The 26,781-nt window shown below is 36.4% G+C and overlaps 1 protein-coding gene across 1 annotated transcript in view; it reads right to left on the bottom strand.

Moving 5' to 3' along the window:
- LEKR1 (leucine, glutamate and lysine rich 1) overlaps nt 1–26,781 on the bottom strand; it is a 191,576-nt gene that overhangs the window by 29,861 nt on the left and 134,934 nt on the right. Inside the window, exons 9-10 of the mRNA XM_057499450.1 lie at nt 18,608–18,685; nt 18,030–18,233 (exon numbers count right to left, since the gene is read on the bottom strand). Coding sequence (XP_057355433.1) covers nt 18,030–18,233; nt 18,608–18,685 — 282 coding nt within the window. The remainder of the gene's footprint in view (nt 1–18,029; nt 18,234–18,607; nt 18,686–26,781) is intronic.

The following is a 26,781-nucleotide window of genomic DNA, read 5'->3' as shown; positions in this document are numbered from 1 at the left end:
AAGGGAATCCAAACATAGTAAGTGAAAGCTTATTCACCAACAGAAACAAAGGAAGCCAGACAGTAAAATAAGAAGTTCAAAGACCTATTAGAAAATAGCCACCAACCTAAAGTTGGGTACCTAGCAAAACTATCTTTAGGAATGAGGCTGAAATAAAAAATGTTCAGATAAATAAAATTCTAGTGTCCACCACCACCTAAGGGAACTTCACTAAAGAAATTTCTAAATAATATACTTTGCAGGAAGGAATAGGACCTCAGAAGGAAGGTTAGGCACGCAAGGAGAAATGGTGAGCAAAGAAACTGGCAAACACAGAGGCAGGGAGGGCTTCTTGGGCATGTGATCAGGACAGTTGTACAGGGCCCATGCACAGAAGAGGTCACTGTGCTTCACATGTAATGCTCTGTCACCACTGAGAAATTCTTAATAAGTTTATCTTTGAATTTGTGTTTTGCAAGTGAGCTGTGATGGGACAATGTGCCAGGGGCTTGGAGTCTTGGCTTAATATAGTCCTACCTCCTGCCACATCCCTGCCTCTCTAGTTGGTTCTCAAACCCCTACTCTCTGGCCCTTGTCCAGCAACTGCTGCCATCCACTGCTCTGGGCAGGGGCCCTTCCTGGGTATGGTAATGAGAGGGTTATGGTCAGTCATATGTACCCCCTGCTCTGAGTCACGGGGAAGGGTCCTGGGTACCTGTGAGAGTTTATATGCATCCCATGATTTCCCTGTGCCCAAGGTACATAATATTCAGTAGCAAACAAACAAATAAAAAACCACCATGTCAAGTTGAGAGAGAGAGACTGAAGGAAAGAAAAACCTTTTCAGCTCTCTGATCAAGTGCACATGTTCATTTTGCACTGGGCCCTGAAACAATGCAGCCAACCCTGTGCATAGGTAATTGTAAACAAACATCATCTGTATAAAATAATAGCTTTGGCTATTAGTTGACCAAAAAAAGGGTTGAACTAAGAACACTGGATAAAATGTAGGATGTAAGTCATATGGCAACTATCAGAGCTCAAGTGTTCTTTGGTCCTTGCATTATTCAAGAGGAGATTGAGATGTTAATTTTAGACTTCATTAAGAATGCATGGTAAGTTTTCAAGAGTAACCAGTAAAAGAATAGAAACAGAATATACCATTAGATGAAAAAATGCACTAGGAAAATAAACATGATTCCAACAATACTCCCTTCCCCAAAGGCACAAAAGGAGAAAACAGTGCAGAAAAGGAGGGAGAAGTAGAAAACTTAAAGCAATAAAATTGTAAATCAACTAAAATTGTAAATCAACTAAATTCATCAGTTAAAATAGAACTTGATAAAAACATATTTAAAAAACTCAAACTATATGTTCTTCATAAAAAATTCCTTAAACACAAGGACATGGAAAGATTTTCTTTTTTAATGGAAAAGATATAACAGGGAAATATTAAAGAAGAGAATTATGTGACTATATTCATAACAAATAAAGCAGACTTTAAGAAAAAAGTCTTTATTCTGGGCTGATAATGATGACAGGTCAATTCAACATGAATATTCTAAATTTACATGCACCTGTTAAAAAAGTCTCAAAATATATAAATCAAAACTTTATAGAACTGTAAGGAGAAATTATCAAATCCACATCATAGTGGGTTTAATACAGCTCCCTCAGTTATGGTTAAGTCAAACTAGGACCAACATATAAGGTCATGCAAGTGTACATTGCACAGTTCCAGGCTGTTATGTGAATGACTCTCCTGTAATATGTAATGTGGCAACCCAGAGTCAAGCAGACAAATAATTCAGTAAAAATTAAGAGGATTTAAACAATGGAAATAATAAAATTGACTTAAATCAATAAGATTGGCTCACATACAGAGCCCTGTGCCCAATTAGTGGGAAAATATATCATTATTTTTCAACTCACATGGACTTGGCCACATACTAATCCAGAAAGTAAATTTCTGCAATTTTCAAATAATTGCACTATAAACTTGTATAGCCCAATATGGGAGCCACTAGCCACATATAGCTACCGATCACTTAAAGTGTAAATAGTCCAAATTAGAATGTGCTGCAAATGTAAAATACATGAGATTTCAAAATTTAGTACAAAAATGTTCTAAGATGTCTGTGATAATCTTAAAGATAATTACATATTTAAGTGATAATTTGGATATATTGGGTTAAGTAAAATACATTACTAGATAGATTTTCCCTGCTTATTTTTACTCTTTTAAATGTGGCAATTAAACAGTTAAAACTACCTATGTGGCTCACATTATACTTCTACTGAACAGCACTATTATAGTCCATATCCTCTAAAAACAAAGAAGTGTCAGTACAGAAGATAAATATCTCCATGTATTTGGAAATTTTTTTTAAAAGTATTTGTGAATAACTCATAGGTCAAATAAAAATTCATACTTGGTATTTATGAATACTTAGAACTGAACAATAAGGACATTAGATATCAACATTTAAAGAATTTAGTTAAAGCAGAGAAGATAAATAAATTGTTCTTATACTTGAGAAAACGATACACATGAAGGAATGAATGTTTCTCAGCCACATGCAACATCATGAACAGATCCCAGAACATAATCTTGAGCACAAAGAAAAAAAATCACTGAGTAATACCTATAGTATGATTTTATTTCTATGAAGATAAAATATATGCAAAACCTGTTTCTTAGGAATACAAATGTACTTGGTAAAATTACAGAACAAAGCAAAAGAATGATAGGTGCTATCTGCAGATTTTTACACTATCAGTTTGAGGAAGTTCCCTTCTAATCGTAGTTTGCTGAGAACCACAAAATGCAGATTGGTGGTTTCCTCTCAAGAAAGAGGAATCCAGTAGAATTGGGGAGAAGCAAAACAGGACTTCAAAGCTAATGTAAAGTTCTTTCTCCTAAATTGAGCAGTTGACACATAGATGTTCATTGTTTGTATTTCGTTATGCTTTACACCTATATGAGGCTTTTATGTATCTTTTTATATCTACTTAATATTTATAAAAACAATTAATGATAAAGCCTGAGCAGAGAGCAGAATGGGTACGTGGAGGAGAGATTTAAAGGGAAAAATCAAGGTGAAGGAATGGGCAATAGGGTGGTGTTTACTGCTGCTCTGCCCACTATGGACAAGACAGCGTCATCGGAACAGAACAGAGGTGCATTAAGAAGACAGGGCTCTTGTCCAAACGTTGCTCAAAATCCAGCATTGTAAAAAGATTTATTTTTTAGTGTGAGGGAGACCCAGCAGGTTCTGAGGCTTGCTCAGAGGAGCTGGAGAAAAGGAAGTGCAGCAGAAAGAACAAAGAATGAGGGCAGCAAAAGTGGAATTACCTTGAGAACCTTATTTGCAGCTTTTTCTCCAAATATTTGGCTATTTCTGTTTCCTTTGCAGATGCATCTTCCTCTACTTGTCAATTAAATGTTTATGCTCCTCAGCACTTTGTTCTGGGACCTTTCTTCCTCTCTTCTCTTTCTCCAGGTGATATTGTTCACTCCTATGGTTAAAATGCAATCTAGATGCATGCTGACAGCTCCCAAATTCTAACTCTAGCTCAGATCTGTTCCGAGTATTTGACTCATGTATCCAATTCTCCACCTGCTCTACTTTAATATTTGAGACATCTTGAATTTAACATATCTGTAATCTCAGAGGCTTACAATATCAAAGTTTATTTTTTGCACATGCTATGTGTCATCTGCTGCTCTGCTCTGCATGTTTTGTTTCAGGATGTAGCCAAAGGAGAAAACCCTTACCTGGGAATGCTGTTTTTGTGGCAGATGGAAAAGAAAAATCACCAAAACATTGGATTTGTTACAGCTTCCTTTAGAATTGGTGCATATCACTTCTTTCACATTTCAGTAGCAAGAATAGGTAAAATGGCCAAGTCTGATATCAATCAGGTGTGGACAGTAATAGTCCTGTCACTGGAAGGTGCACATTGAGTCAACTGGCACCAGGCAGAGACCATTCCAACTCTGAAATTCCGCTTGGAAGCAACTTGAGGATTCCTACCCCAGAGGTGGGGAACATTCCTTGCTTGGAGACTGATTCTTTCACCTGTGAGTAATTTCCCAGTCCAGTTTTCTCCACAGCTCCTGGCTTTTCTATCAGAGATGTACCTTCTTTTCCATTATCCAGCTTGGCCACATCAGAAGAGAACACTAGAGAATTCGCACTGATGGGAGATAAACAGCTTTCTCAACTTCCTTCCTATTCATAGATTTTTTGGGGCAAAGATGGTTTCAAGAAGATTAAAAAAAAATTTTATTCAGACAAAACTGACAAACAATAATCTGCATGTTTAAAGTATATAATTGGATGAGTTTAATTGTATAAACCTGTGAAACCATCACTACAATCAAGATAATGAAAATATCCATCATATTCCAAATTTCCCTATGTTCCATCATAATCCTTCACTTCTGCCTTCTTACTTCCAGGCAACCAATAGTTTGCTTTCTCAGAATTCTGTGTATCATATAGAATATTATTTTTTGGTGTGCAGCATCTTTCACTCAGCATAATTCCTTTTATATTCATCCATGTTGTACCATATATCAGCAGTTCACTCATTTTTATGGCTGAGTAGTCTTTCATTGTATGGATAAACTACAATTTATTCATTCACTTATTGATGGACATTTAGACTGTTTCACAGATTTTGGCTATCAATAAAGCTGCTATCAATATCTATGTACAAGTTTTTGTATGGAAATTCCCCTTGGGTAAATAGTTAGAAGTGGAATGGCTGGGTAACAAAGTAAAAGTATGTTTAACTTTTTAAGAAACTTCCAAACTGTTTTCCAAAGTGGTTGTACTGTTTCACATTTCAACAAGAGGGGTATGAGAGTTCCAGTTTCTCCACATCCTTGTCAACACTTGGTATGTTCAGGCCTTTTAATTTTAGACATTCTAAAAATGTGCAAAAGTATTTCATTTGGTTTCAATTTCCATTTCCTTAATGACTAATGATGTTGAGCATCTTTTATGTGCTTATTGGCCATCTGCATATCTTCTTCAGTGAAATGTCTGTTCAACTCTTATTCATTTATTAGGTTGTTTATGGTCATATAACCTAAACTTCTTTATACATATTCTGGAATATATAAAGTCCTTTATGAAATATATTTTTTGTAGATATATTATCAGTTTATAGCTTGTCTTTTGATTCTCTAAATAGTATCATTTAGAGAATGGAAATTTTAGGTTTCATGAAGTCCAATTTATCAGGTTTGTTTTTCTTTTCTTTTATGGATTGTGCTTTTGGTGTTGAAGCTAAGAAATCTTTGCCTAACTCAAGGTCATAAAAATTTTTCTTGTATGATTTCTTCTAGAAGTTTATAAATTTAGGTTTTATATTTATATCTATGATCTATTTTGAATTGATATTAATATATTGATTTATACATTAATTTATAATATGAATTAGAATTTGTTTTTTACATATGGATGTACAGTTGTTCCAACATCAATGATTTTAAAAAAAACTATATGTTCTCCAAAGAATTGCTTTGGCACCTATGTAGAACATCATTTAACCATTTATTTTGCCTATTTCCAGATTCTCTATTTTGTTCCATTGATCTGTTTGTTTTTCTTGAGACCAATACCACACATCTTGATTATTTGTAGCTTTATAGTAAGTCTTAAAATCAAGTAGTAACTTTGATCTTTTGGCTACTTGAAATTTTTTTTGAAGTTGTTTTGATTATTCTAGGTCTTTGCTTTTCCTTATGAATTTTAGAGTTAGCTTGTGAATTTCTACAAAAATGTCTGCTAGAATTTTGATTGGGATTACAGTGAATCTATAAACCAATTTGGATATAACTGCTATCCTAACAATTTTGAGTCCCCTGATCTGTGAACATTGTGCATCTCTCCTTTTATTTAGGTCCTTCTTAGTTTCCCACAGCAATGATAGTTTTCAGTGCACAGGTCTTGCATATCTTTTGTCAGATTCATCCCTAAGTATTCCATGTGTTTTGAAATATTTTTATAAATATTCTGCCTCTTAATTTCAATTGTTCTTCACAAATATACAGAAATTGACTTTTGGATGTTGATCTATTTTCCTGCAACCTTGCTAAGCTCACTTACTAGTTCTAGTAGCTTATTTTGTAGATTCCATAGTGTTTTCTGTTAGCAAACATGTCCTCTGTGAATAAAGACAGTTTTATTTCTTCCTTTCTGGTCTGATACCTTTTATTTCTTTTTCTTGCCTGATTGTGCTGACTAGAACCTTCAGCACAAGGTTGAATAGAAGTGCTAGCAGTGGGTATTTTTTTCTTGATCTTGATTTTAGGAGGAGTCTTTCACTATTAAGTATGATGTTATGTGTAGGTTTTTGCAGATGCTCTGTATCAGTTTGAGGAAGGAAGTTCTCTAGTTCTACTTTGCTGAGATTTAAAAAAATGTGCGATGAATGTATTTTGTAAATTGCTTTTTATTAATTTTTTTGCTTCTATTGACATAATCATATGTTTTTTTTCTTTTTTTAGTTTAACATATTGAATAACATTGATTGATATTTGGATGTTAAACCAATCTTGCATTCCTGGGATAAACTCCACATATTCATATTTGTTTCCTTTTTATATGTTGCTAGATTGAATTTGCTAAAATTTGATTTAGAATTTTTGCATCTATGGTCATGAAGGGTATTGATCTATTCATTTTCTTTGTAATGTTTTTGTCAGGTTTTGGTATCAGGGTAATACTGGCCTCGTAAAACAAGTTAAGAAATATTCAATTTTCTGAAAGGGTTTAAGTAGAAGTAATATTATTTCTTCCTTAAATGCTTTGTAAAATTCACCAATGAAACATTCTGGGTTTGGAGTTTCCTTTGTGGGAAAAATTTAGATTATAAATTCAGGTTATTTATTTCTTCTTTAGTGAACCTTGGTAGTTTGTTTTAAAAAAATGTGTCCATTTCATCAAAGTTGTCAAAATAAATGGTGTAATATTTTTTATAATATTCATCTATTATTGTATTAATATCTGAAGAATGCATAGTCATTTCATCTTTCATTTCTGATATTAATAAATTCTGTCCTCTCTTTTTCCCTGATCAATCTAGTTTGAGGTTTACTAATTTTATTGGTCTCTTCAAAGAAACTGATTTTTATTTGTTTTGTTTTGTTTTGTTTCATTGATTTCTGGTCTGATTTTTATTATTTACTATATTTTGCTTATCTTGAATTTCATTTGTTCTTCTTTCTCCAGTTTCTTAAGGTGGAAACTGAGATTTTTTTCCCTTCCTTCACATAGACATTTATTGCTGTAAATATGTCCCCCAAAGTTTTGCTTCAGTGATATGTCACAAATTTTGATCTTTTCATTTCCATTTAGTTCAAATACTTTATAATTCCCTTTTGACATTTTTTTTTTTTACCTATGTCTCATTTAGAATTGTTTTACATAGTTTACAAATATTTGGGGGATTTTCCAGATAGTTTTCTGTCATGAATTTCTAAGTTAATTATATTATGACCAGAGAACATACTTTGTATGATTAGATTCCTTTTACATTTCTTTGATTTTGTGATTTTGTTTCACAGCCCAGTTGAATTCAGTGCCCCGGTCTGTCTTGGTAAATATTCTATATGCATTTGGGGAAAAAATGTGTATTTTGCTGTTGTTGGGTATAATTTTGTATAAATGTCAATTAGGTTAAGTTGACTGATTGTAATGTCCAAGTCCTCTATAGCCTTACTGATTTTCCTGTCTTTGTTTTATCCTTTACAGAGAGAGGGCTATTGAAATCTCTAACAATAATTGTTAATTTGTTTACTTTTCAGTTCTATCCATTTTTGCTTCATGTATTTCTAAGCTCTGTTATTAGATGTACATGTAGAATTGTTATGTCCTTCTGATGGATTGATCCATTTGTCATTATGAAATGAATTTTATTTTTGGTGATATTCTTTGTTCTAAAATCTATTTTGATATTAATAGCATTTCAGCTTTCTTTTGATTAGTGTCAGCTTGGGATATCTTTTTTCCATTATTTTACTTTTAATCATTTGTGTTTTTATATTTAAAATATATTTCCTGTAGGCAGTATATAGTTGAATTTTACTTTTGTATGCAATCTGATAACCTCTACCTTTTTATTGGAATATTTAGACAATTTACATTGTTGATACAGTTAGGCTTATATCTGTCATCTTGTTATTTGTCTCCTATTTGTTCCATCTGTTGTTTCCTTTTCCTCCTTTCGCTGCCTTCTTTTGAATTTTTCATATGCCTTATGATTCCATTTTATATGCTTTTTTGGCTTATTAGCTATAACTCTTTGTTTAGTTTTATTTTAGTGGTTGTTACAGGATTGATAATGGCCATCTTTAACTTAATCACAATTGTGGTAGGCTGAATAATTACCTTCAAAGATATCTATGTCCTAATCCCCAGAGTCTAGAAATATGTTACCTTATATGGCAAAAGGTATCTTGATAATGATCCCTTTGCATGAGTGACTAAGGATCTTGATAGGGAGATCATCCTGGGTGTCTGGATATGCCCTAAGTGTAATCACCAAGATCTTTATAAGAGAGAGTCAAGAATGTAATGTGGGCAGAAGTTATGATGTGACAACAGAAACAGTTTAGATTCATGAGGCCAGGATCCGAGGAATGCCAGCAGCCTCTAAAGGCTGGAAGAGGCAAGGAATGGAATAGCCTCTGTAGCCCCCAAAAAGAACCAGCTCTAATCACACCTGGTTTTAGCCACTTAATATTCATTTGGACTTCTGACCTCCAGAAGAGAATAAATTTGTATTGTTTTAAGCCACTAAGTTTGTGGTAATTTGTTATTCCAGCAGTAGGAACCTAATACCATGGTCTACCTTCAAATGATATACAACTTTATGTATAAGATTATAATCTTATAATAGTAAACTAGATCAGATAAAGAACAGCAGTCAATGGAAATAAAGGAGCACTTCACCTGGTTTTCAAAATGCCAGTAGTATAAAATGGATGTGGATGGCCATGTGCTTGTTAGAAGTGGCTAGACAGCAAAAGTCATGGCAATTTGATCCACTTTTCTCAAGCCAGATTTCCTATTTAAAAAAGAGGTCTCACTGATTAGAAAATTCCAGTAAACATTTCCAGGTAGGTTCCTGTGAGTGCATTAGAAGTTACTTTTATTATAAAATGAATGGTACTAAATATCTGAGATTCTCAAATTTCAGTCTCCCTGAAGATGGTTATAATTTTTATGCCAACAAAAGTAGTCTATTCCCTATACATTCCTCTGATGGATCCAGTACAAAATACCACTGTTTTATGTATTTTTTTTGGACCTTAAACCTGTGAAAGTCTAATATATTATAGAAGCTAAAATATAGTAGACTAAGGTTCAAAAAATGCTAAAGAAGAGATATTTATTCCCTGAATTTTCAAAGAATTATGAAGTTCCTTATAACATTTCCACAACGTATAATGTGGTTTGAAAACTGTTACAAAAATTATGAACTTGCATGTGTAATGGTAAGTTTACTTGATATTTATGGCTACAGAAATGAGAAGGACTTTCATATTTCTTTGATTCCTGTCAAGCCTCTTTTCCTGACCCTAAGAACTATTCAGTTTGTCTTTTATAATAAAAGGCAGAAAGAATAATTACATGTGATGTTACAAACACTTACTGTCTTTGATTAGCATGGAATGGGTAGTGAGTAATGTGTACAGAGATTACTATATGTGTGAAAAGGATGATCTTGATTCCAAAAATACAACCACACCTACATAGCACAGTCATGGAAGAGCTCTCACACTATTCAGGAATTCAAAACCATCCTCACACATTGATAAAGAAAAGCAATCTTGTGTTAAAAGAAACTATAAAAGATAACTTTGACCCTAGTGAGACTTTTTGCTAGAAATCTAGAGGGATGATATGAACTAGAACATCAATTGTTAGAGGTATATTTCATATTTTTCCATGTTATAAAAAGCTGAAAATATGTAGCCAGTTTTGAATATTACACAGATATCTAATTTCCTATTCAAAACGAGTTCTAGAGATATTGATGCTTCAGAATTAGAGGATACAATACAGACTTAGGTCCTAAATTTGGATTTTAGTAAGAAATTAAAAGATGATCATAAAATGCAGGAGTTTGAATTATACTCCCAGCTCTGATTTTTGACAAGTCAGAAGCCCTCTGGGCTTGAGAGAAACAGTGGGAAATACTGAGTTTTAAATCCTGCAATCAATGGCATGATTGGGATTAAATTAGTTCCCATCCATACATCCATCTACCCAGCAAATATTTTTTGAGTGCCGACTGTGTGTTAGGCACTATTTTAGTCTATGGGGATACAGTGGCTCTCATGCCATTCCTTGGAAATATTCCCCAGAAATTCCCTATTTTTACAAAGAATGAATATTCTCAGTGATAAATGACTATCTGAAGTGACATGGTTCATAGGAAGCAAAGCTGGCTCAAGTTTATATAAGCCTTGGGCTCTCTGCAGTATGTTATGTTACCTTTGCTTTTCACATTTGAGAAGGAGGTATGTCTTTCTATGGCATCCTACCCTGCAATTTCTCCAGATATTGAAAAAATCACTTTTAGAGTTGGCACAATAGGCAAATTAGTATCTACTCGCAATTAAGAGTATTTATTTTTAAAACCTTAACTTGTAAATTCTTAAGTTTAAAATTCTTTTAAATTTTAAAAAGAAAATGAGAATCTAATTTCTTAAATACATGTAAAAAACCTAGATTCCCTTAATTTTAGTTAAAAATGTAACTGAAAACAAATGTCAAACCATAATGCCAAATGACAGTTTTAAATTCCTTTTCACAAGTTGTTCTTTTAGAGATGTCTTCACATTGTCAATCAAAGAGATAATTTTGATTTTGCCACAAGTCCTGCCTTCATTAAATGTAGTTAAGTCTATGATATCCTAAGAAGGTTGGCAAGCTTCTTGTTCTGCGAGCTATTGAGGGATAGGAATTCAGATGAAGAGGTGAGTCTTGAAAAAAACCTATAAGGTTTTTTAGGAATGATATTACTTGGAACATTTCAATTCATAAATGTTTAAACTAATAGGATAGCATCCAAACTCAGTCACTCCACAGACTAATCTTTACAACTCTAAGACCAAAGCAGATAATATTGAATTCAACAGACATTTACTGAATATCTACATCACCAGTGCAAGGTATAAAAATTAGTAAGATATGATGCTTTAAGGGGTTAGCCACCTAAGGAAAGATGAAAGAGGGGGTATAATACTTCTGGAGCACCTACCATCTATAGGTGTAACACTAGATGCTTTAATCTTCACAAGAAGAGAGCTAGTATTAATATGTCCATTTTGTAGATAAGTAAGTAGGTCTTCCAAACTTGACACTGGTCAAGTTGGGATTTAAACCTGTGTTTGCCTAACTCTAAAGTCCATTCTTAAAAATATTAAGTTATACTACCACAAGGAAACAGAACCCTTGAAACATTGCTTCTAAATCCCTTTTGATATTCTACACTTCTCATTGCCTCCTGCCTTCGTGAAAATATGACAAGCCTCATTAAAGTAATAAACACTAAGCTTTTCTTCTAGAATGTTGTGAAATGTTTTTATTCTACTTTCATTCTGAAACTCTAGCTTCACTTCTGATTTTGCTGACACAGTAGAGAGGAGAAGACAGAAGTCACTACCTTACATTTACTGAGTGAATGGAAGAATCCTGGAAGAGTGGAGGGATGGGAGAAGGAAGCAAGGGGAGAGGGGACACAGAGGGGCACTCTGGGTTTCTCTGCTTTCTAGGAGGGCTGGGACTCCCCTGAAGACTCAGTAGTATAACATGGTTAAGAAATAGAAGTCACACTGAAAGAAGCTGACAATATTGAGCCCTTCAAGACAAATGCTGAGAGGATTGTGCAAACTGTAGAGGAGGGAACATGGGTTATAAAGTTAGATACAACAGAGCTTGATTTCTGACTTTGCCAATTATGACCCTGAGCAAGAAATTTAGCCTTACTTGACCTATTTCTTCATGGGTAAAATTTTGAAAATGACACCTGCTTCACAGGCAAGGGCCACAGCTCTGCTAGACAGTACCTTTGTGCAAACTTGAAAATGGCCTGCACTCTGAGTTGGTGAATTAGAAAAGGTGTGCCCTCTCGGCGGGGGCAGACCTAGGGACAGAAGGTGTGGTAACAGGGTTGGGGTAATGGTACCCTCACGCAAGAAAAGTGAGCCCCTTCCTTTGTGGCGAGTGGCCAGGAGAGCAGAGTACAGGCCGGCTGTGACATCTGTCCTTCCACTGAGGGCCACAGTGATGCCGGCACCTTCCTCAGGGCAGCGTGAAGACAAGATCAGATCAGATCACGTCCACAGAAGCATGCCAAGGGGACTGTACGACCTGTGGATTGTGTGGGAGAGCTTGAGAGGGGTAAGGGGAGGAGGAGGAGGGCTGGAGAGAAGTGGGGGGAGAGAGCCCGAGGACACAGGCACGACTCATCCTGGGCTCGTGTCATCTATGGGAAAGCAGGAAACTCCAAGAACTTCTTAAAATAATTTGCTAGATTTTGTGTATATTTTTCTGGGGTGGGGATTTGTAGCTTTCAATTAAAAAAAAATAGGGAGGACTAGGAAATTGAAAAAGAAGTTAATACTATGCGTGTGGACATGGAGATAAAACCCTTCTGTAGAACCTAAAAAATATGCTTCTGGAAGGACAGGAAGCAACTAAGTAAACTTCATTAAGGTTAGATAAATAGCTAGACAGAGAAATACAGACATGTACTTATTTCATAAAATAATTTACACATAAGCAACTTGCTCCTAACTGGTTACAACTAAGCTTTTCCTTCAACAAAGCTCTTCACTAATCCCATCATGTATTCACAGGTAAATCACGGTTTTTTTCTATATTTTTTTTCTTGGAATTTGCCAAGATGGGGCTAATACAGCTCTTGGGAATGCATAGGGTGTGAGAGGTGTTACAAACGGCTGTGTGTTTTGATGATGTGGTTGTAGGCCACATGCTAACGCATAAACGAATTTCTCTAAGTGTTATATGTGGGCAGTCTCCAAGCTTAAACACATATGTCCTTATAAAATGTATTTGTAAGTTATAGGGAAATCGAAACATTTTGCCATAGAAATAATTTCCCATAAAAATGGAATTAGGCCTGCAGACCAGCCCACCAGAACCCTATTTAATCCACAGTGCCTTTGAGTGGGGCGACAAATTAACAGTTCTGGGCAGAGTTCTGGCCCTGGCTGAAGGGACCGTAACCCAGAAACATGAGAGCTGAGGGCTCACTTTACACAGAATTAAAAACCAGCCACACCTTTCCCTGGCACTGTCCCCGGTGCCTTGCTGCCTCCCTGCCCCTCACAAAGGAGACCCCTCTCTCCAGCCTCAGGGTGTCTGTGGCCAAGCTGGGCGGACCTTCCCTATCCCCAGCATCTGTGATCTTGAAGGACCTACTTGTCTTCTTTCCAGTGGGGTCTCTTCTCCTAAAAGAGCTTCCTCGGATGAGGGTGGGAGAGAAAGCAGTCCATAATTAAACACATTTGTACTAATATATGAATTATTTCCTGGTCACTAACAACTTTCCTGCTCCAAATTCAGAAGTTCTGCCGCTTTTTTTCTGGGGTTGGTTCTGGCTTTTTACATCTTTGTTTCCTCTCTGCATAGCTTCTAAATTGCATGTATTTCATAATGGTCCAGGGGAACTTCAGCAAGGGCTCTGCTGGTAGGAGGAGGGTGCAGGAGGGGTGCTGTGTTTAGGGAAGCAAGCCGTCTGCCTGCCTGAGTTGAGGGAAGCACGCACCATCGCGGGAGGGAGTTGGCCTTTGGCCTTTGGTGCACACATTTAGCAGCCTGGTTGGTCGCAGTCCTTCCATGGTGATGTAAAGCTGTAGAGAAGATCCCTGGGCACCGCCCAGCCCTACTGGACAAGAATATCTGCAGGTGTCACCAAACATCTCCTTTTTAAAAGTTTTCCCTGAGCCCAGCTTCTTATGGAGGGACTTTAGCATCTCCAGCTGCTTAGGGATGTCTCTACTTACAGGTTCTACCAGTGCTTCCAATCTCGGCTTCAAGAGCAAACTTGCTAAGCTGAGAGAGAGTTTACTGAAGGGAAGAAAGCAGAGAGAGGAAAGCCAAGTTCATGCATGAACCTTAAGGAATGTCTGCTGCCAGGTGATTGCAGGAGGGAAGGGCAAACACCGATACAGAGGCAGGAAAGGGACAGAATAGCAAGTTTCCCCTGCAGCCAAGGAAGACAAAGTTTTAAGGCAGTTTGGGCACTAATGTCAAATGCTTCTGAAAGGTCATTATTCTTCTGGATGTCTTTTTAACTTGGCTTTCCTATGTCCCCTGTGGTTCAACATAGAGTAAGTCCCAGCTATTTTGCTGCCATCCACTTGGTACAGACACTTAAAAAATACAAAAGCAACTGGCAGTGGGTGTGAGCTGAAGATTTTCATTTTTCTCACATCTCTTAGGCTTAACTCTACAAAAAATGATCATTTGATTAACATCAAAACAGTAAATGACCCGACTTGCTTGCCTTGCCAATGCCATACCCAGCTCCAGAATAAGGTTTCCACAGTGTCGCTCCTCTGCTTCAATCCCTTCAATGGTTTCTTTTCATTGCACTGAAACTACTACCCAAAGCCCAAAAGGCCCACAAGGTCCTGCATGATCGGCTTTCGCCTGCCTCGTTCACAATGGTAGGCCTCCTGTCACACTGCCAGTTCCAAGAACTCACCAAATTCTTTACCTGCGAGGCTCTTTCCAGGTTCTTGGCCTGGTGTGGGGAAGTTGGGGTTCCTATGGCCAGGATCCTCACTGAACTTAAACCACCTGATGATGTAACTGGCCTGTTGCTGGGCTACTGCTTCCACACCTTTAGGCAATAAGCTATTATTGCACTATATAGAGAGCTTGGCCCAGTGCTCTGGGTGGAGGCAGAGGTGCTAGTGCTCAACCTACTGCTGGAGAACAAGCCGGGTAATAAACCCTTTCACCACAAAGATCATTTTGCTGTCTATTTCTTTGGTCACATTGAATCCACAGCGAACTTGCCCAAGGCTGAAACCCATTGGCAAGACACCTAATAACTCCTATTGTCTGCCTTTATGCAACACTTTGGAAGTCATATTTATGACTTTCATAAAAGAAGGGGAGTCTTTCAGTCTTCCCTACAATCCCCTTTACTTACTTCAGTCCATTATTACAATGTATAATTATTCTAGTTAGTTCTCTATTGTCTTTTATTTTTTTACTGTCTGTCTCTCCCATTAGAATGTAAGCTTCTTGAGGACAGGGATGTTTTAGATTAGATTCACTGTTGTAGCGCCCAGGGTACATAGTACCTGGATGATAGTAAATGAACAACAGATAATTGATGAATAATCTAATTAACTAAAGCAAGTCATTCATTCACTCAACAAATACTTATGGAATGGATACATGTGCCAGACTCTGAGGATACAATAAAGGACAAAGCAGACAAGATCTAAAAGTGACAGAGGACCAAGACAAAGGACAATGCTTTTGTCTAGGAGTCATCCTAAGGTAATGTGATAACTTACTGGTACATAAGCACATTTTAATTTTCCTTATGTGACAGACATGTCAGTAAACTTGGCATCACCAAATGACTAAGTATTACCATGCCTGCTGTGAGATAAAGTATAGAGAGCAGAAAAGGAAAAAGGGCAAGGGTATGAGAGAAAAAAGTTGGAGGAGGAAGGAGAGGAGGTAGTTCAGTGATGTCTCTATTGTCTGAAAACAAGAAATCATACTTCTCATTCAGCACTGACCACAGAAGGTAAGGTTAGAATCATACTAAATTTTTTAAAATGGTAAAACATATACATCCAGGTGAGTATGCTATTTCAAAGCAATCCATCAAGAAAGCCCTAGATGTATTTTAATGATGTTATTAATCCTAAGCATTCATAAAACTGCCTTCTTCAAATTGCAGCCAGAGATAATTTATTAAGCACAGAAAAAATATTTTATTTTATTTTTGATCCCAGATGGCATTTTCCAGACTCATTTCCAATCATATTCACTGGACTTGCTTCACTGGACCTACTGAGATTATTTTAAAAATCAAATTTATTCCTAAAGGGCAGAGTCATTGCGCTGAGGATATTCTAAAACATGTACACTTAGGTCAATCCCCAGAAAAGAGTTCCAGAAATGTTTGAACAAAGATAGGATCTTTTCAGTGACGACTGTGAAGGAGACAGTGTTCATCTGGATAAAGTTAATCTAATTAATCTGATATCATTGAAAATGGGGTATTTTTGATAGTAGACAAATATAGTATATTGCTCAGATAACCAAAGTTATAAACAGAGGACTTTAAAATTTTTTATTTTTTTCATGGTGTCCTAAGATATATGATTCTGTATCTCTTGTATAGAGTATGTAGCTGATTTTAATCTTTCTGACTCAGGGCCATCATCATGGCTGTCAATTATTAACCCATGTTATACATACAGGGAAGCTTAAGGTTATTAATGTATGTGGGTTATTTGTTCCTATTGTATATTGGGAAAATTGCAGTGCTTTTAAAGGTTTTTTTTGCATTTATAGTTTTTCTCTCTTCTTTTGTATGGTCAATCTTTCAGTTGACATTTCTTCTTGTTACTATTAGTGAAGTATGGCTCTTGCGAATTTCCTAGTTACAAAATTGGTGCTTCTAAAATGCTATGGGCTGAGCAGCTACATAACTGAAATGGCAGAGGTGGTGGGGTGGAACGAAGAGTCATATGCCTACAAGGTACATCATCTTTGCAAGAAGCAGGTTATAATTGGTGTGGTAGAATGAGGAAGAAATGGTGTGTGGCAATCAGCTCTGCAAGTTTTCATCTTACTCAATCAAAGAGCACTAATATATATCATCCCAAGATGGACCAGACACAAGACTTGCTTACCTGTGAATTAGCCTGGAGTAGAGACAACTATAACCCAGGGCAGAGTGGTGGAAGAAAGTTCTGAGACAACGAAACTGCTTCTAAGCTGTGTGCAACCTACTCTCATGGTCCCACTCCCAGACTCTTGCTCTGGGAGAAGATGGTGGCTCTTATAAAGAACTAAAAAAAAAGACCACAAATCTCCTAAATTAGAAGCAGTCAAATATTCATAAGAGGAAATTAATAAAATAAAAAATAAAATAAAACATGGTGGAAAGAATAAAAAACAAATAGCCAATTGTGCCTTCTGTGCCCAGAGAATAATAAAAGAAAAATCCTTGCCCTTATGGAACTTGTGTTCTTCTGGAGTATAACAGTTATATCAGTAAATGTAAATGAGATAATAACTTCTATTAAAGACTCCTGGATTTGATAAAAACTAATAAAGCAAAAAAGCAAAATTTGTACTATATATCAGATATCCATTTAAAACAAAAAGAGTCAGAAAGAATGAACAAAGACACACCAGGCAAATGAAAACAAAGGAGAAAGAAAGTAGGGTTGATATAGTAAGTCCAAATAAGGTTAATTTAAAGACAAGTTAATAAACAAAAAAATCTAGGAAGGCTGGACAAATATGCTTCTTATATCCTTGATGCTACCTCAACCCCAGAGGTATCTTTGTGGAGAGTCCTCAGTAAGAAGTATTGACAAATAACAAACAGAAGGAAAGTAGGAGCCAATAAAAGGAACAAGTGAAATAAAAAGATGTTGATCTGTTGGACTATGATAGAATCCACCAGTTATTGGCTCGGGTGAAATTCAGTAGTATACATATCACACATTGTCTTTTTGATTCTTTTCAATAAATATCTAACACCAAATTCAATGTGGGTTCTATCTCTACTTTCACTAACTATGACGTTAAGTAAGTCATTTAACCAAATTGGGCTTCAGTTTAATCATCTGTAAAATGTGGTGGTGGGATCTGATGACCTTTCAGGTGAAATACATCTTTAATCCTGTGATTTCACAGTCATTAAAATATGTAGGACATGAAGTTTCAAATATATATGGAATACTGACTTAAACATAAAATGTCTTTAGAAGAAATTATTCTTGACTTCACCTTTCACTTTTCAGTGTTACAACCTCTTCCTTTGTCTGATTCAGAAGAGTTTTGGTTCTCTCTAATTCATTTTCTGCAAGGGTAATTCTTCTTTTTATGTCTTCTTTTTGCCTTTCTTTTGCAGTCAGTTCTTCCTGTAAAGTTTTATGTATTTGTTGACTAGCCACTAAAGAGTCTTCTTTTTCTTTAAGCAATCTAGTGTGCCTAAAATGGAATAGGAAAAAAATATACATTAGATATCATATTTTTATGGTTACCAAAGAATGAAAATACCATTTGAAACTAAAGACTGTAATTTTAACTTTAAAAAATTTAGGATGCTAAGAAAGCAGCTCTGTGATATTAAAATTTCCCACCTAGGAGGAAGCAAAATCAATGAATAGCTTCAAGATTTTATAAACTTGAATTAGGTATTGCATATGCAAAAATATAATAAGAAAAGTTATTTAATAACTTTTCTATATTTAATATTTATTTAATGAAGTTATACATAACTATTTTAAAATAAAATGTTATTTAAAATATGGTTTCAAATTCAATTACTAAAAATATTAATTAAAAATATTTGCAGTATATACCGTGACTCAGAAATAATGGATTTAAACTTCAGTTTTCTGAGTTCTCTTTGACAGTCATCAGCTTCATTATATTTATTCCTAAAATGATACAAAAGAGGTTCAGATATTTTATTTCAAAATAGCTAAAGTACAAATGTTTTCCTTTCTTTTAACATTGTTTCCCTTATTACTTAGCTTATTCTAGTTGTGATTATATATGCAGATATATTTGAAACTAGAAATATATAGTCAAAGGGTATTTCTTTGCCAAAACCACCCCCAATCTATTAGTCCAACTATATGTGTTTTTCTATATCATTATTCTATTCATCCATAGAAAAAAATTCTTAGCATCTTCATATTATTATTTCTTTAAAGAAATAAACATTCAGTCTATTTCTATAGTGGCCAAGTAAACTCCTATTAGACTAATCTACATTTAATTTAAAAGTCTAAACTTTGGGTAACATTAAAAAAGGAAAGGAAAGAAAAGAAAAACCCCTATGTGAAGGCATTAGAAAGTGGCAAAAAGCTGGAAGATTTTAAACCTGAGGGCAGGAGAACTAAAATTTGATAGAAAACTGGTAAAAAAAAAAAAAAAAAAAACAACTCTGTCATTCTGGCCTGATGAACTAGGGAGTGTTTGGGGTAACTACAGCTGCTGTAAAGTGAAGAGTGAATACTGAGCAGAAGAAAGGGGGTCCCAGATTCCCAGATACTGTGAATGAACTCCGCCTGTGTGTCTGGCTGAGCCTGGAACTACACATGCACAGCGCAGACTCCAAGCTGCCTCCTTAAAGACAAAGAACTGAACTGAGGTTTGAGCTGTTGCCTAGAGACAGAGTTTGCAGTTTGAGGCCAACCAAATTAATTGCCTGCTTATAGCCACATGACCCCCACACTCCACTCCCACCAACAACAGAATTTGGAGAAATATAGCAGAACCAGAATTTCTGTAACATAACATTCACAATGTCTAGACTATAATAAAAATTACTCAATTTAGGAAGAAACAGAAAAGCATGACCTATTCTCAAAAGACAGTTAATAGGGACTGACTTGGAGATGACACAGATATTGAAATTAGCTGACAAGGATATTTGAAGGAGCAATTATAATTCTGCTCAAAGACATAAAGGAAAATCTACTCTAATTAGTGAAAAGATGACAAATCTCAGCAGAGAAATAGAAACCATTAAAAGGAACTAAATGAAAATTCTAAAACTAAAATAAATAGTTGTCTTGATCTTATTTGAGTTTTAAACTCAAACGATTAATATAGTAAAAAGATTAATAGTCCAGTCTAAGATTGTATGGACCACTCCCTAATTAGTCATTATCTGACTGTACCTTAAAACAGCTTATCAACTGTACAATGAAATATGCTAGAGTATCAATGGGTTTGCCACACTTGTAGAATCATTTTAATTTCTAATAAATAATTTATTTGCATCATGAACACGAACAACACTCATTTATTTTTAACCTTTTTATATGAAGTATGACTAAATTGTAAGCTATATAGGATTACATAAAACTATTATGTAATGAATTATTATAAGGAGAAAACTCTTGTGACTATCATCCAAGTCAAAAAACAAAGACTTACCAGTTCACCTAGAAAATTCATGTCCGGTACTAATTACAGCCAACTCCCTCCTCCCTAAAATAACCATTTTCATAAAGTTGAAGGTAATCACTTTGATTTTCTTTGGAGTTTTGCTACCCAAGTTTTATCCCTGAACACTGTACTTCAGTTTTACTTTTTCTGTTATAAAAAGTCTTTTAAAAACATGTTTTTCCTTTATTATCCACCTTTTGTGAAATAGCTTTTTTATTAAGGTATTGTATTGATATACAATAAACTCCATACAACTTGATAGGTTTGATTTATGTATAAGACCAGGAAACCATCAGCAGAAGCAAGAAGCTCACGAGCTTACAGAGGGCCTTGATCTTGGTCTCAGTACCATTCCCATTCGAAGGAACCAGTACTGCCCAAGAGAAATGGCTGATTTCATGGCTAGGGCAGAGTAGGTATATCTGAAACATCTTTTTATGCCAGGAAGTAAGGAAATGCTTATAAAAGATGGTTCTCACATCACAGAAGCCAGCTTGAAGGGGCTCCTACTGGCTAAGCCTAGGATGATCTGTGTACCAAAATACTGAGCACAGAAATAAATGATAAACAGTTGAAAAACATAGTTAGAGTTCATACCGATAATAAATAAATGGTGGGAAGAAGAGCTGTTCTTGCTTAAAGTAGAAGGCTGAGGGTTGACTAATAAATGGGGAGAGAAGGTTACAATGGCAAAAATCATCCTTCAGCAACCACTGTGGTCTAGATTGGATACAGCAAAAATCATTAATGGATGTTATATCTAGGGAAAAATTTTGATGAGAAGCAGAGTATATACATGCATTTAGTCTCTTATAAACTGCTTACTAGTTGAAAGGGAACAAAACCCCCCAGTAATAATGCAGTGGAAAGTTGAGCAGCCCCTGACCAGGTGATCAAAATTAACATCAGCAAGACAGGAGCCTCCAGATGTGATACCCTGAGAAGGGCCCATCCCTGTATATGTGATTTTCTGGCTGAGAGTACATATCTGTAATCCAATCAAGAGGAAACATCAGACCAATACAAAATGAAAAGCATTTTTACCTAAGTATTAAGTGTTCTGCATTCTTCAAAAATGTCCATGTCATAAAAAGACAAAGATGGACTGGAAATATTCCAGATTTCAGGAAGCTAAAGGGATGTGCCAAGTAGGCTGACCTTACCTGGATTGAATGCTAGGAGAGAAAATGCTATATTTGACTCACTAACAAATTTGGAATAGGGATGGTAGATTAAAGTGTTGTATGTAAATTTATGAAACAAATTATCATGGTTTTGTGAAAAGTATCACCCTCCTAGGGAAAGACAAGATGAAGTATTTAGAGGTAAAATGTCATATTGTATATAACTCATCCTCAAATCCTTGAGGAAAAAACTGTGTGTGTGTGTGTGTGTGAGTGTGCGCACGTGCACAGTGAGAGAGAGGGAGAAAGCAAATGGGTTAGAATGTTAATAACAGGTAAATATAAGTAAGGATCGTTTATTTGTGTGATCTTTGTACTATTATTATATTTACAACTTTTTGTAAGTTGGAAATTATTTCCAAATAAAATGCTAGAAAAGAAAGAATAAAATGTAAAGATTAACATACCATTAGAAAAGTGGGCAAAGGCTATGCTCAGGAGAGCCATAAAGGAAAGAGTATTAACAGCCAAATATACAGGGGTATAATTTTTCATCAGTTAAACTAGTAATTTTTTTTTAATTATAATACAAAGTATTGGCTAGGAAGTAGAGAAATGGGTATTCATAAACACTATTGAGATTATAAATCAGTATAATCTTACTGGAAGATGATGAGTCCTTACGTATTTAAAAGTCTTAAAGTTATACAAGTTTGATTCTAGCAAAAATTATCCTAAAGAGATAATTGTATGTAAGTAGAAAGATTTATCTATATGAATTTCAAAATGCCTTAGTTATAAAAATGAAAGTACCTCCACAGATTGGAATACTATACAGCCATGTACACAGTATTTTAATTACATATATATTATTTAATTATGTATATAAAATAACAATAATTATGTAATAATTATCATGTAATGACAAGGGAAAACATCCAGGATATATCACTAAGCAAAAATATGTTTAAAAATACACATTACTTTGAAAAATGGACTATAAGGATATATTAAAAAAGAGCTATGTTGTTTTTTTGTGTGTGGGTATTCCAGTATTTTCCAATGCTTTACATATTTGCTTTAAAATCAAAGAAAAATTTTCTTTAAAAAATATTTTGAGATTCAGCAGCCCCACCACAATGTTCACTCTTTGTTCAGATTCTTACACACACCTTTCCATATCTAGAGGCAGGAACAATAGGACTTCTTTTATTTGTTATTTTACTATGTGGACAATTAACCTTGGCTGAGATTTTATTTTTAAAAACCTGTTCCTTCAGGGAGTCTACCATCCCAAGAACTCCTCTCTGACCAGCTCCCACCCGCACCCACACCCCATGCCAGTTAAGCCACTCTTTCTATGTCTGCCCCTCACCACCCAGTTCTCATCGTCACCTTCATTAGGGTGGGAGGAATTGGAAGGAGCAGCAAGAACACCCCTACATCTCCTTAAACACTATACTGCTCCTTTTACTCTCAGCTAATAGTGATAATCCTTCTTCAGCCACTTTGAATAAACCTTCAGAAAGGCCCTTGTTGTCCCTGCTAATCAAAGCAAAGGAAATAAGATGAAATAATTGGATATTATCCCCTAATGTGAAAGGTAAGAGTCCATGTTCCAGCTGCCTTCTTGATATTTCCACTTTGCTGTCCAAAAGTTATCTCAACTCTAACAGACCAAAAGCTGTTTTTTGTTGTTCTCCCTTAGCCTTATATCTATTTCTTTTACAGATTTTCCCACTTCAACAAATGGCACCAACACAATAATGATACTAAAAGATGAACACCTTTGAGGGTTGTCCTCAAAGCAGCCCTCAGTCCCCTGTGACAGCTGAGAAATCTGAGACCAGAGAGATGAGAAGGGTGCCCAAGGGGACATAACAGCTAAGGAGCAGTGCTGGACGTGGGCCCTGCAGCGCGGGTCTGCAGTGGCAGCTCAGTCACTCTATTCTGTTGCCTCTCAACTGTCTACCCTGCTGCTGAAAGTCCCCAAGCCCCCATCCTTTAGTCTCCTTTCCTTTGCAGCCCCCTTTCTCTCCAGCCACATCTCCTTGATTAGTGAATCCTGTCAAATTGCCCCCTGACATATATTTCTTTCCATCACCACACTAAACCAGCCACTTCTCAAGCATGAAAGCACAGTCCCACCTGGTCTCCCTGACTGCTCCTGTACTCCCATTCCAGCCCATTCTCCATGTAGCAGCCATGCTGGCCTCTTCATACAAATTGGATCAGCTCACTCTCTTGCCAAAAATCCTCCAACAGTTTCCTTCCTGCACCTTGGCATAAATCCCAATTCCTCACTAGGCTCTGGACACATTGGTGCATTAATTTCTTACTGCTACTATAACAAATTACCACAAACTTAGTGTTTTAGAACAACAGAGGTTTATTATCTTACAGTTCTAAGGCAAAAAGTCCTAAAATCAAGATATCACGAGGGCTGTGTTCTTCCAGGCAGCTCCAAAGGAGAATCTCTTTCCTTGCTGCTTGAGGCTACCTGTATTCCTTGGCTTGTGGCCCCTTCCTCTATCTTCAAATCACATCACTCCAACCTCTGCCTTCATCCTCACATCAACTGTGACTTTGACACCCTCTTGCTTTCCTCTTATAAGGATCTTTGCGATTACATTGGACCCACCTGAACAATCCAGGATAATCTCCCCATCTCAAAATCTTTAAATTAATTACATATGCAAAATCCCTTGTGTCATGTAGGGTAATGTATTTACATATTCCAGGGATTAGGACCAGAAAACCTTTGGGAGCCATTATTCTGTCTTCCACAACTGGCCTTTTTCATGTTTCTTGAACTTGTAAAACTCACTCTCAAGAATTTAGGGCCCTGTCCATGACCTCTCTGCTTCCAGATGTTAGTGTGCTAGCACTGCTAGCTCCTTTCCCTTACTTGAATCTTAACTCAAAGGCCATCTGCTCAGGGATTTCACTCTTTCAAAAGTATACCACCTCCTCCCATCACTCATAATCTCCTATGCCTGCTTTATATTTTTGCAGCACTTCACATTACCTAAATTACCTAAACAGCCCTATTGGAACTTGTTGATCTTGCTGTAAGATCTGGTGCCTGTAAGTGGTCATGGCACAAAATCACTTCTCAATAACATTGTGTATTAAATGAGTGAATGAAGTAAACCTAGCCTGCTCAATCTAGGATCATGTGAACAGTGAATCCATACTCTTGACAGTGGAATGCCACCCAGCCACCTGCTTGCCAACGCAAAAAATTTTCATGAATGGCCAGAGAGGTAAGAGGAAAATCAGGAGAACAATATATAATGTTCCAAGAACAGACAAATTAACTAGGTCAGATGTTGCAGAGATGTTACATAAGAGCTTTACAAATTATATTTATGATGGTCAGAACAAGATTATTCCTCAAATTGTTAGTTAAATGAGGAGGCAGAGGCTGCTAATAAAATTAATGTATAAGTAGATTCCAAAGGTCTCTAAATTAAGAAATATGTTTTATATGACCACTTTAGACATATTCATTAGTAACTAATGAATCATAAAACATTTTAAGTAAATTTTGTTCTTTTTATTATGTACATGAAAATGAATACATTCACTCTGTAAGCCATTTAACATTATGTAAGTATATAGAGTAAAATATGTCTCTACACCTCACCCCCACCCTCACTTCCCCAGGGAACTGTTGTAATCCTACCATTTATTCAATGCATTTAAACCCACATACATGTGTAGACATTCATGTACTCTTTTAACATGAATAGAATCATTTCTCTAATCATATTTTTAATCTCTCAAATTCCTAATAGCTTTTCTCCCATAATAACATATTTTTTATGGTTACAATCTTGGACTTTGGAGAATATCTTAACTTTGAAAATTTATCTTAACACCTTCTGTTTGCTACTTAACAATCTTGGGCTTTAAACTCTTCCTGTGTGGGTTCAGAGCCGTTTTTGGTGGGGACTGGGGAAGGTGTTTCTCACACACCTGGTCACCTTTGGTTGGGTATTCACCCTCAGCCTTCAGAGCCTCTGTTTACCTGGCTGCTTTGCTGTTTGTTTTACCTGTGGGCTGTTCTGGAAGGTTGTGATGAAGGGGCAGGGAATGGTGAAGCTTGTCTTGGGGTGTGGACCCCTGGCCTCTCCTGGTTCAGAAGCTCCAGTCCCAGATGCCTTGCTTTATTCTGGGTGCAAATGCTGCTTCATACAGGGCCTGTTGAAGGAGCGGATTTGTGGAGGGGCCTTGACTGTAATATTCCAAATATGATTCCTCAGAGTGGGCTTCACTGGACCTCCCACATCAGAACCATGCAGGGAAGGCATTAGAAAGGCAGATTGCTTAGAGCCACCCCAGACCTAGGTGTAAAATCAAGACATCTGTGGGCATGGAGTCCAGAAACAGACCCTGGGATTGGAACTGTGAGAGGTTGTACTGTAATACATGGCTCAGGAAGCTCCCAGCATTCTTCTACAGACTGGATTTTGAGAACCACTGTTTTGATCACTTGCCAGATCCCACTCCCTTCTCTTTGTGGTAACTGATTCCAAACAAAGGCCTACCTGTCCATGCCCACCTCACAACTTGTTTTCCTCTAGGTTATTCCTTCATACAATTGATACATTTTATAATCCTTCCCATATATTCTCTTCCAGGAATTCCTAAAACTATCTCAGTATCTATAGAAGTCTTTCTTATTAGTCTTATTTATTTGTTTATCCTGATATACATATCAAAGACATACATATATAAATATGAAAGTAATAAAAGTATATTTCTAAGATTATTTATCTCTCTCTATATATTTAAAAGTAATAGTCACATTTCATAGCATCCATATTTTTCATTACCTCAGGGAGGTCTTCCCTAAATTAATCTAGATATTGTGGCACAACTGAAATTTCAGAAAGTTTCATCATCAACCTGTCAGAGCATCACTAACACTCCACCACTTCTGCAAACATTACTGGTTACCTTCTGGACATGGACTCCAGCTCTCTTCCTGGCCGTCAGAGCTCCACTGCCATCTGTTCTCAGGATAAATCCTGCTTGGTCTAAGCTGTTGTGATGGTCCTGGTCCCCCGACCAGTGATCCACTTAGGAGAGGAACGTAAAGGGTTCCAGCCAAAGAGATGTAAGGAGAGGACAGTTTGGTGGCTTCTGGGCACTTTTGATCTCACTTCTACAGGGACACCAGAAAGGCCCCTCCTCTCGGAGGGGTTATGTTTGGATGTGGAACCGGGAACTGCAGCCATCTCTGGTTGCAAGGGACTCAGCCGTGGGGGAAACTAGTGCTGAGGGCAGCAGGAGGGCGACAGAGAGCAAGATCCTCAGGGACATTGCTGAGCTGCCGCAGGGGTCACTTGGAACCACTCTACCTCTGCTACCTTAGCATCCTTCTCATATAGTCTCTGTCTTCAATTCTTAACAAGTTCTTATAAACTTGGAAAATATTTTCT

This window comes from Manis pentadactyla, chromosome 1, assembly GCF_030020395.1.
Source record: "Manis pentadactyla isolate mManPen7 chromosome 1, mManPen7.hap1, whole genome shotgun sequence".
NCBI classification, from domain to species: Eukaryota; Metazoa; Chordata; class Mammalia; order Pholidota; family Manidae; genus Manis; species Manis pentadactyla.
Note: the sequence above shows the minus strand (reverse complement) of the source record. Positions and strands in the feature narration are given on the sequence as shown.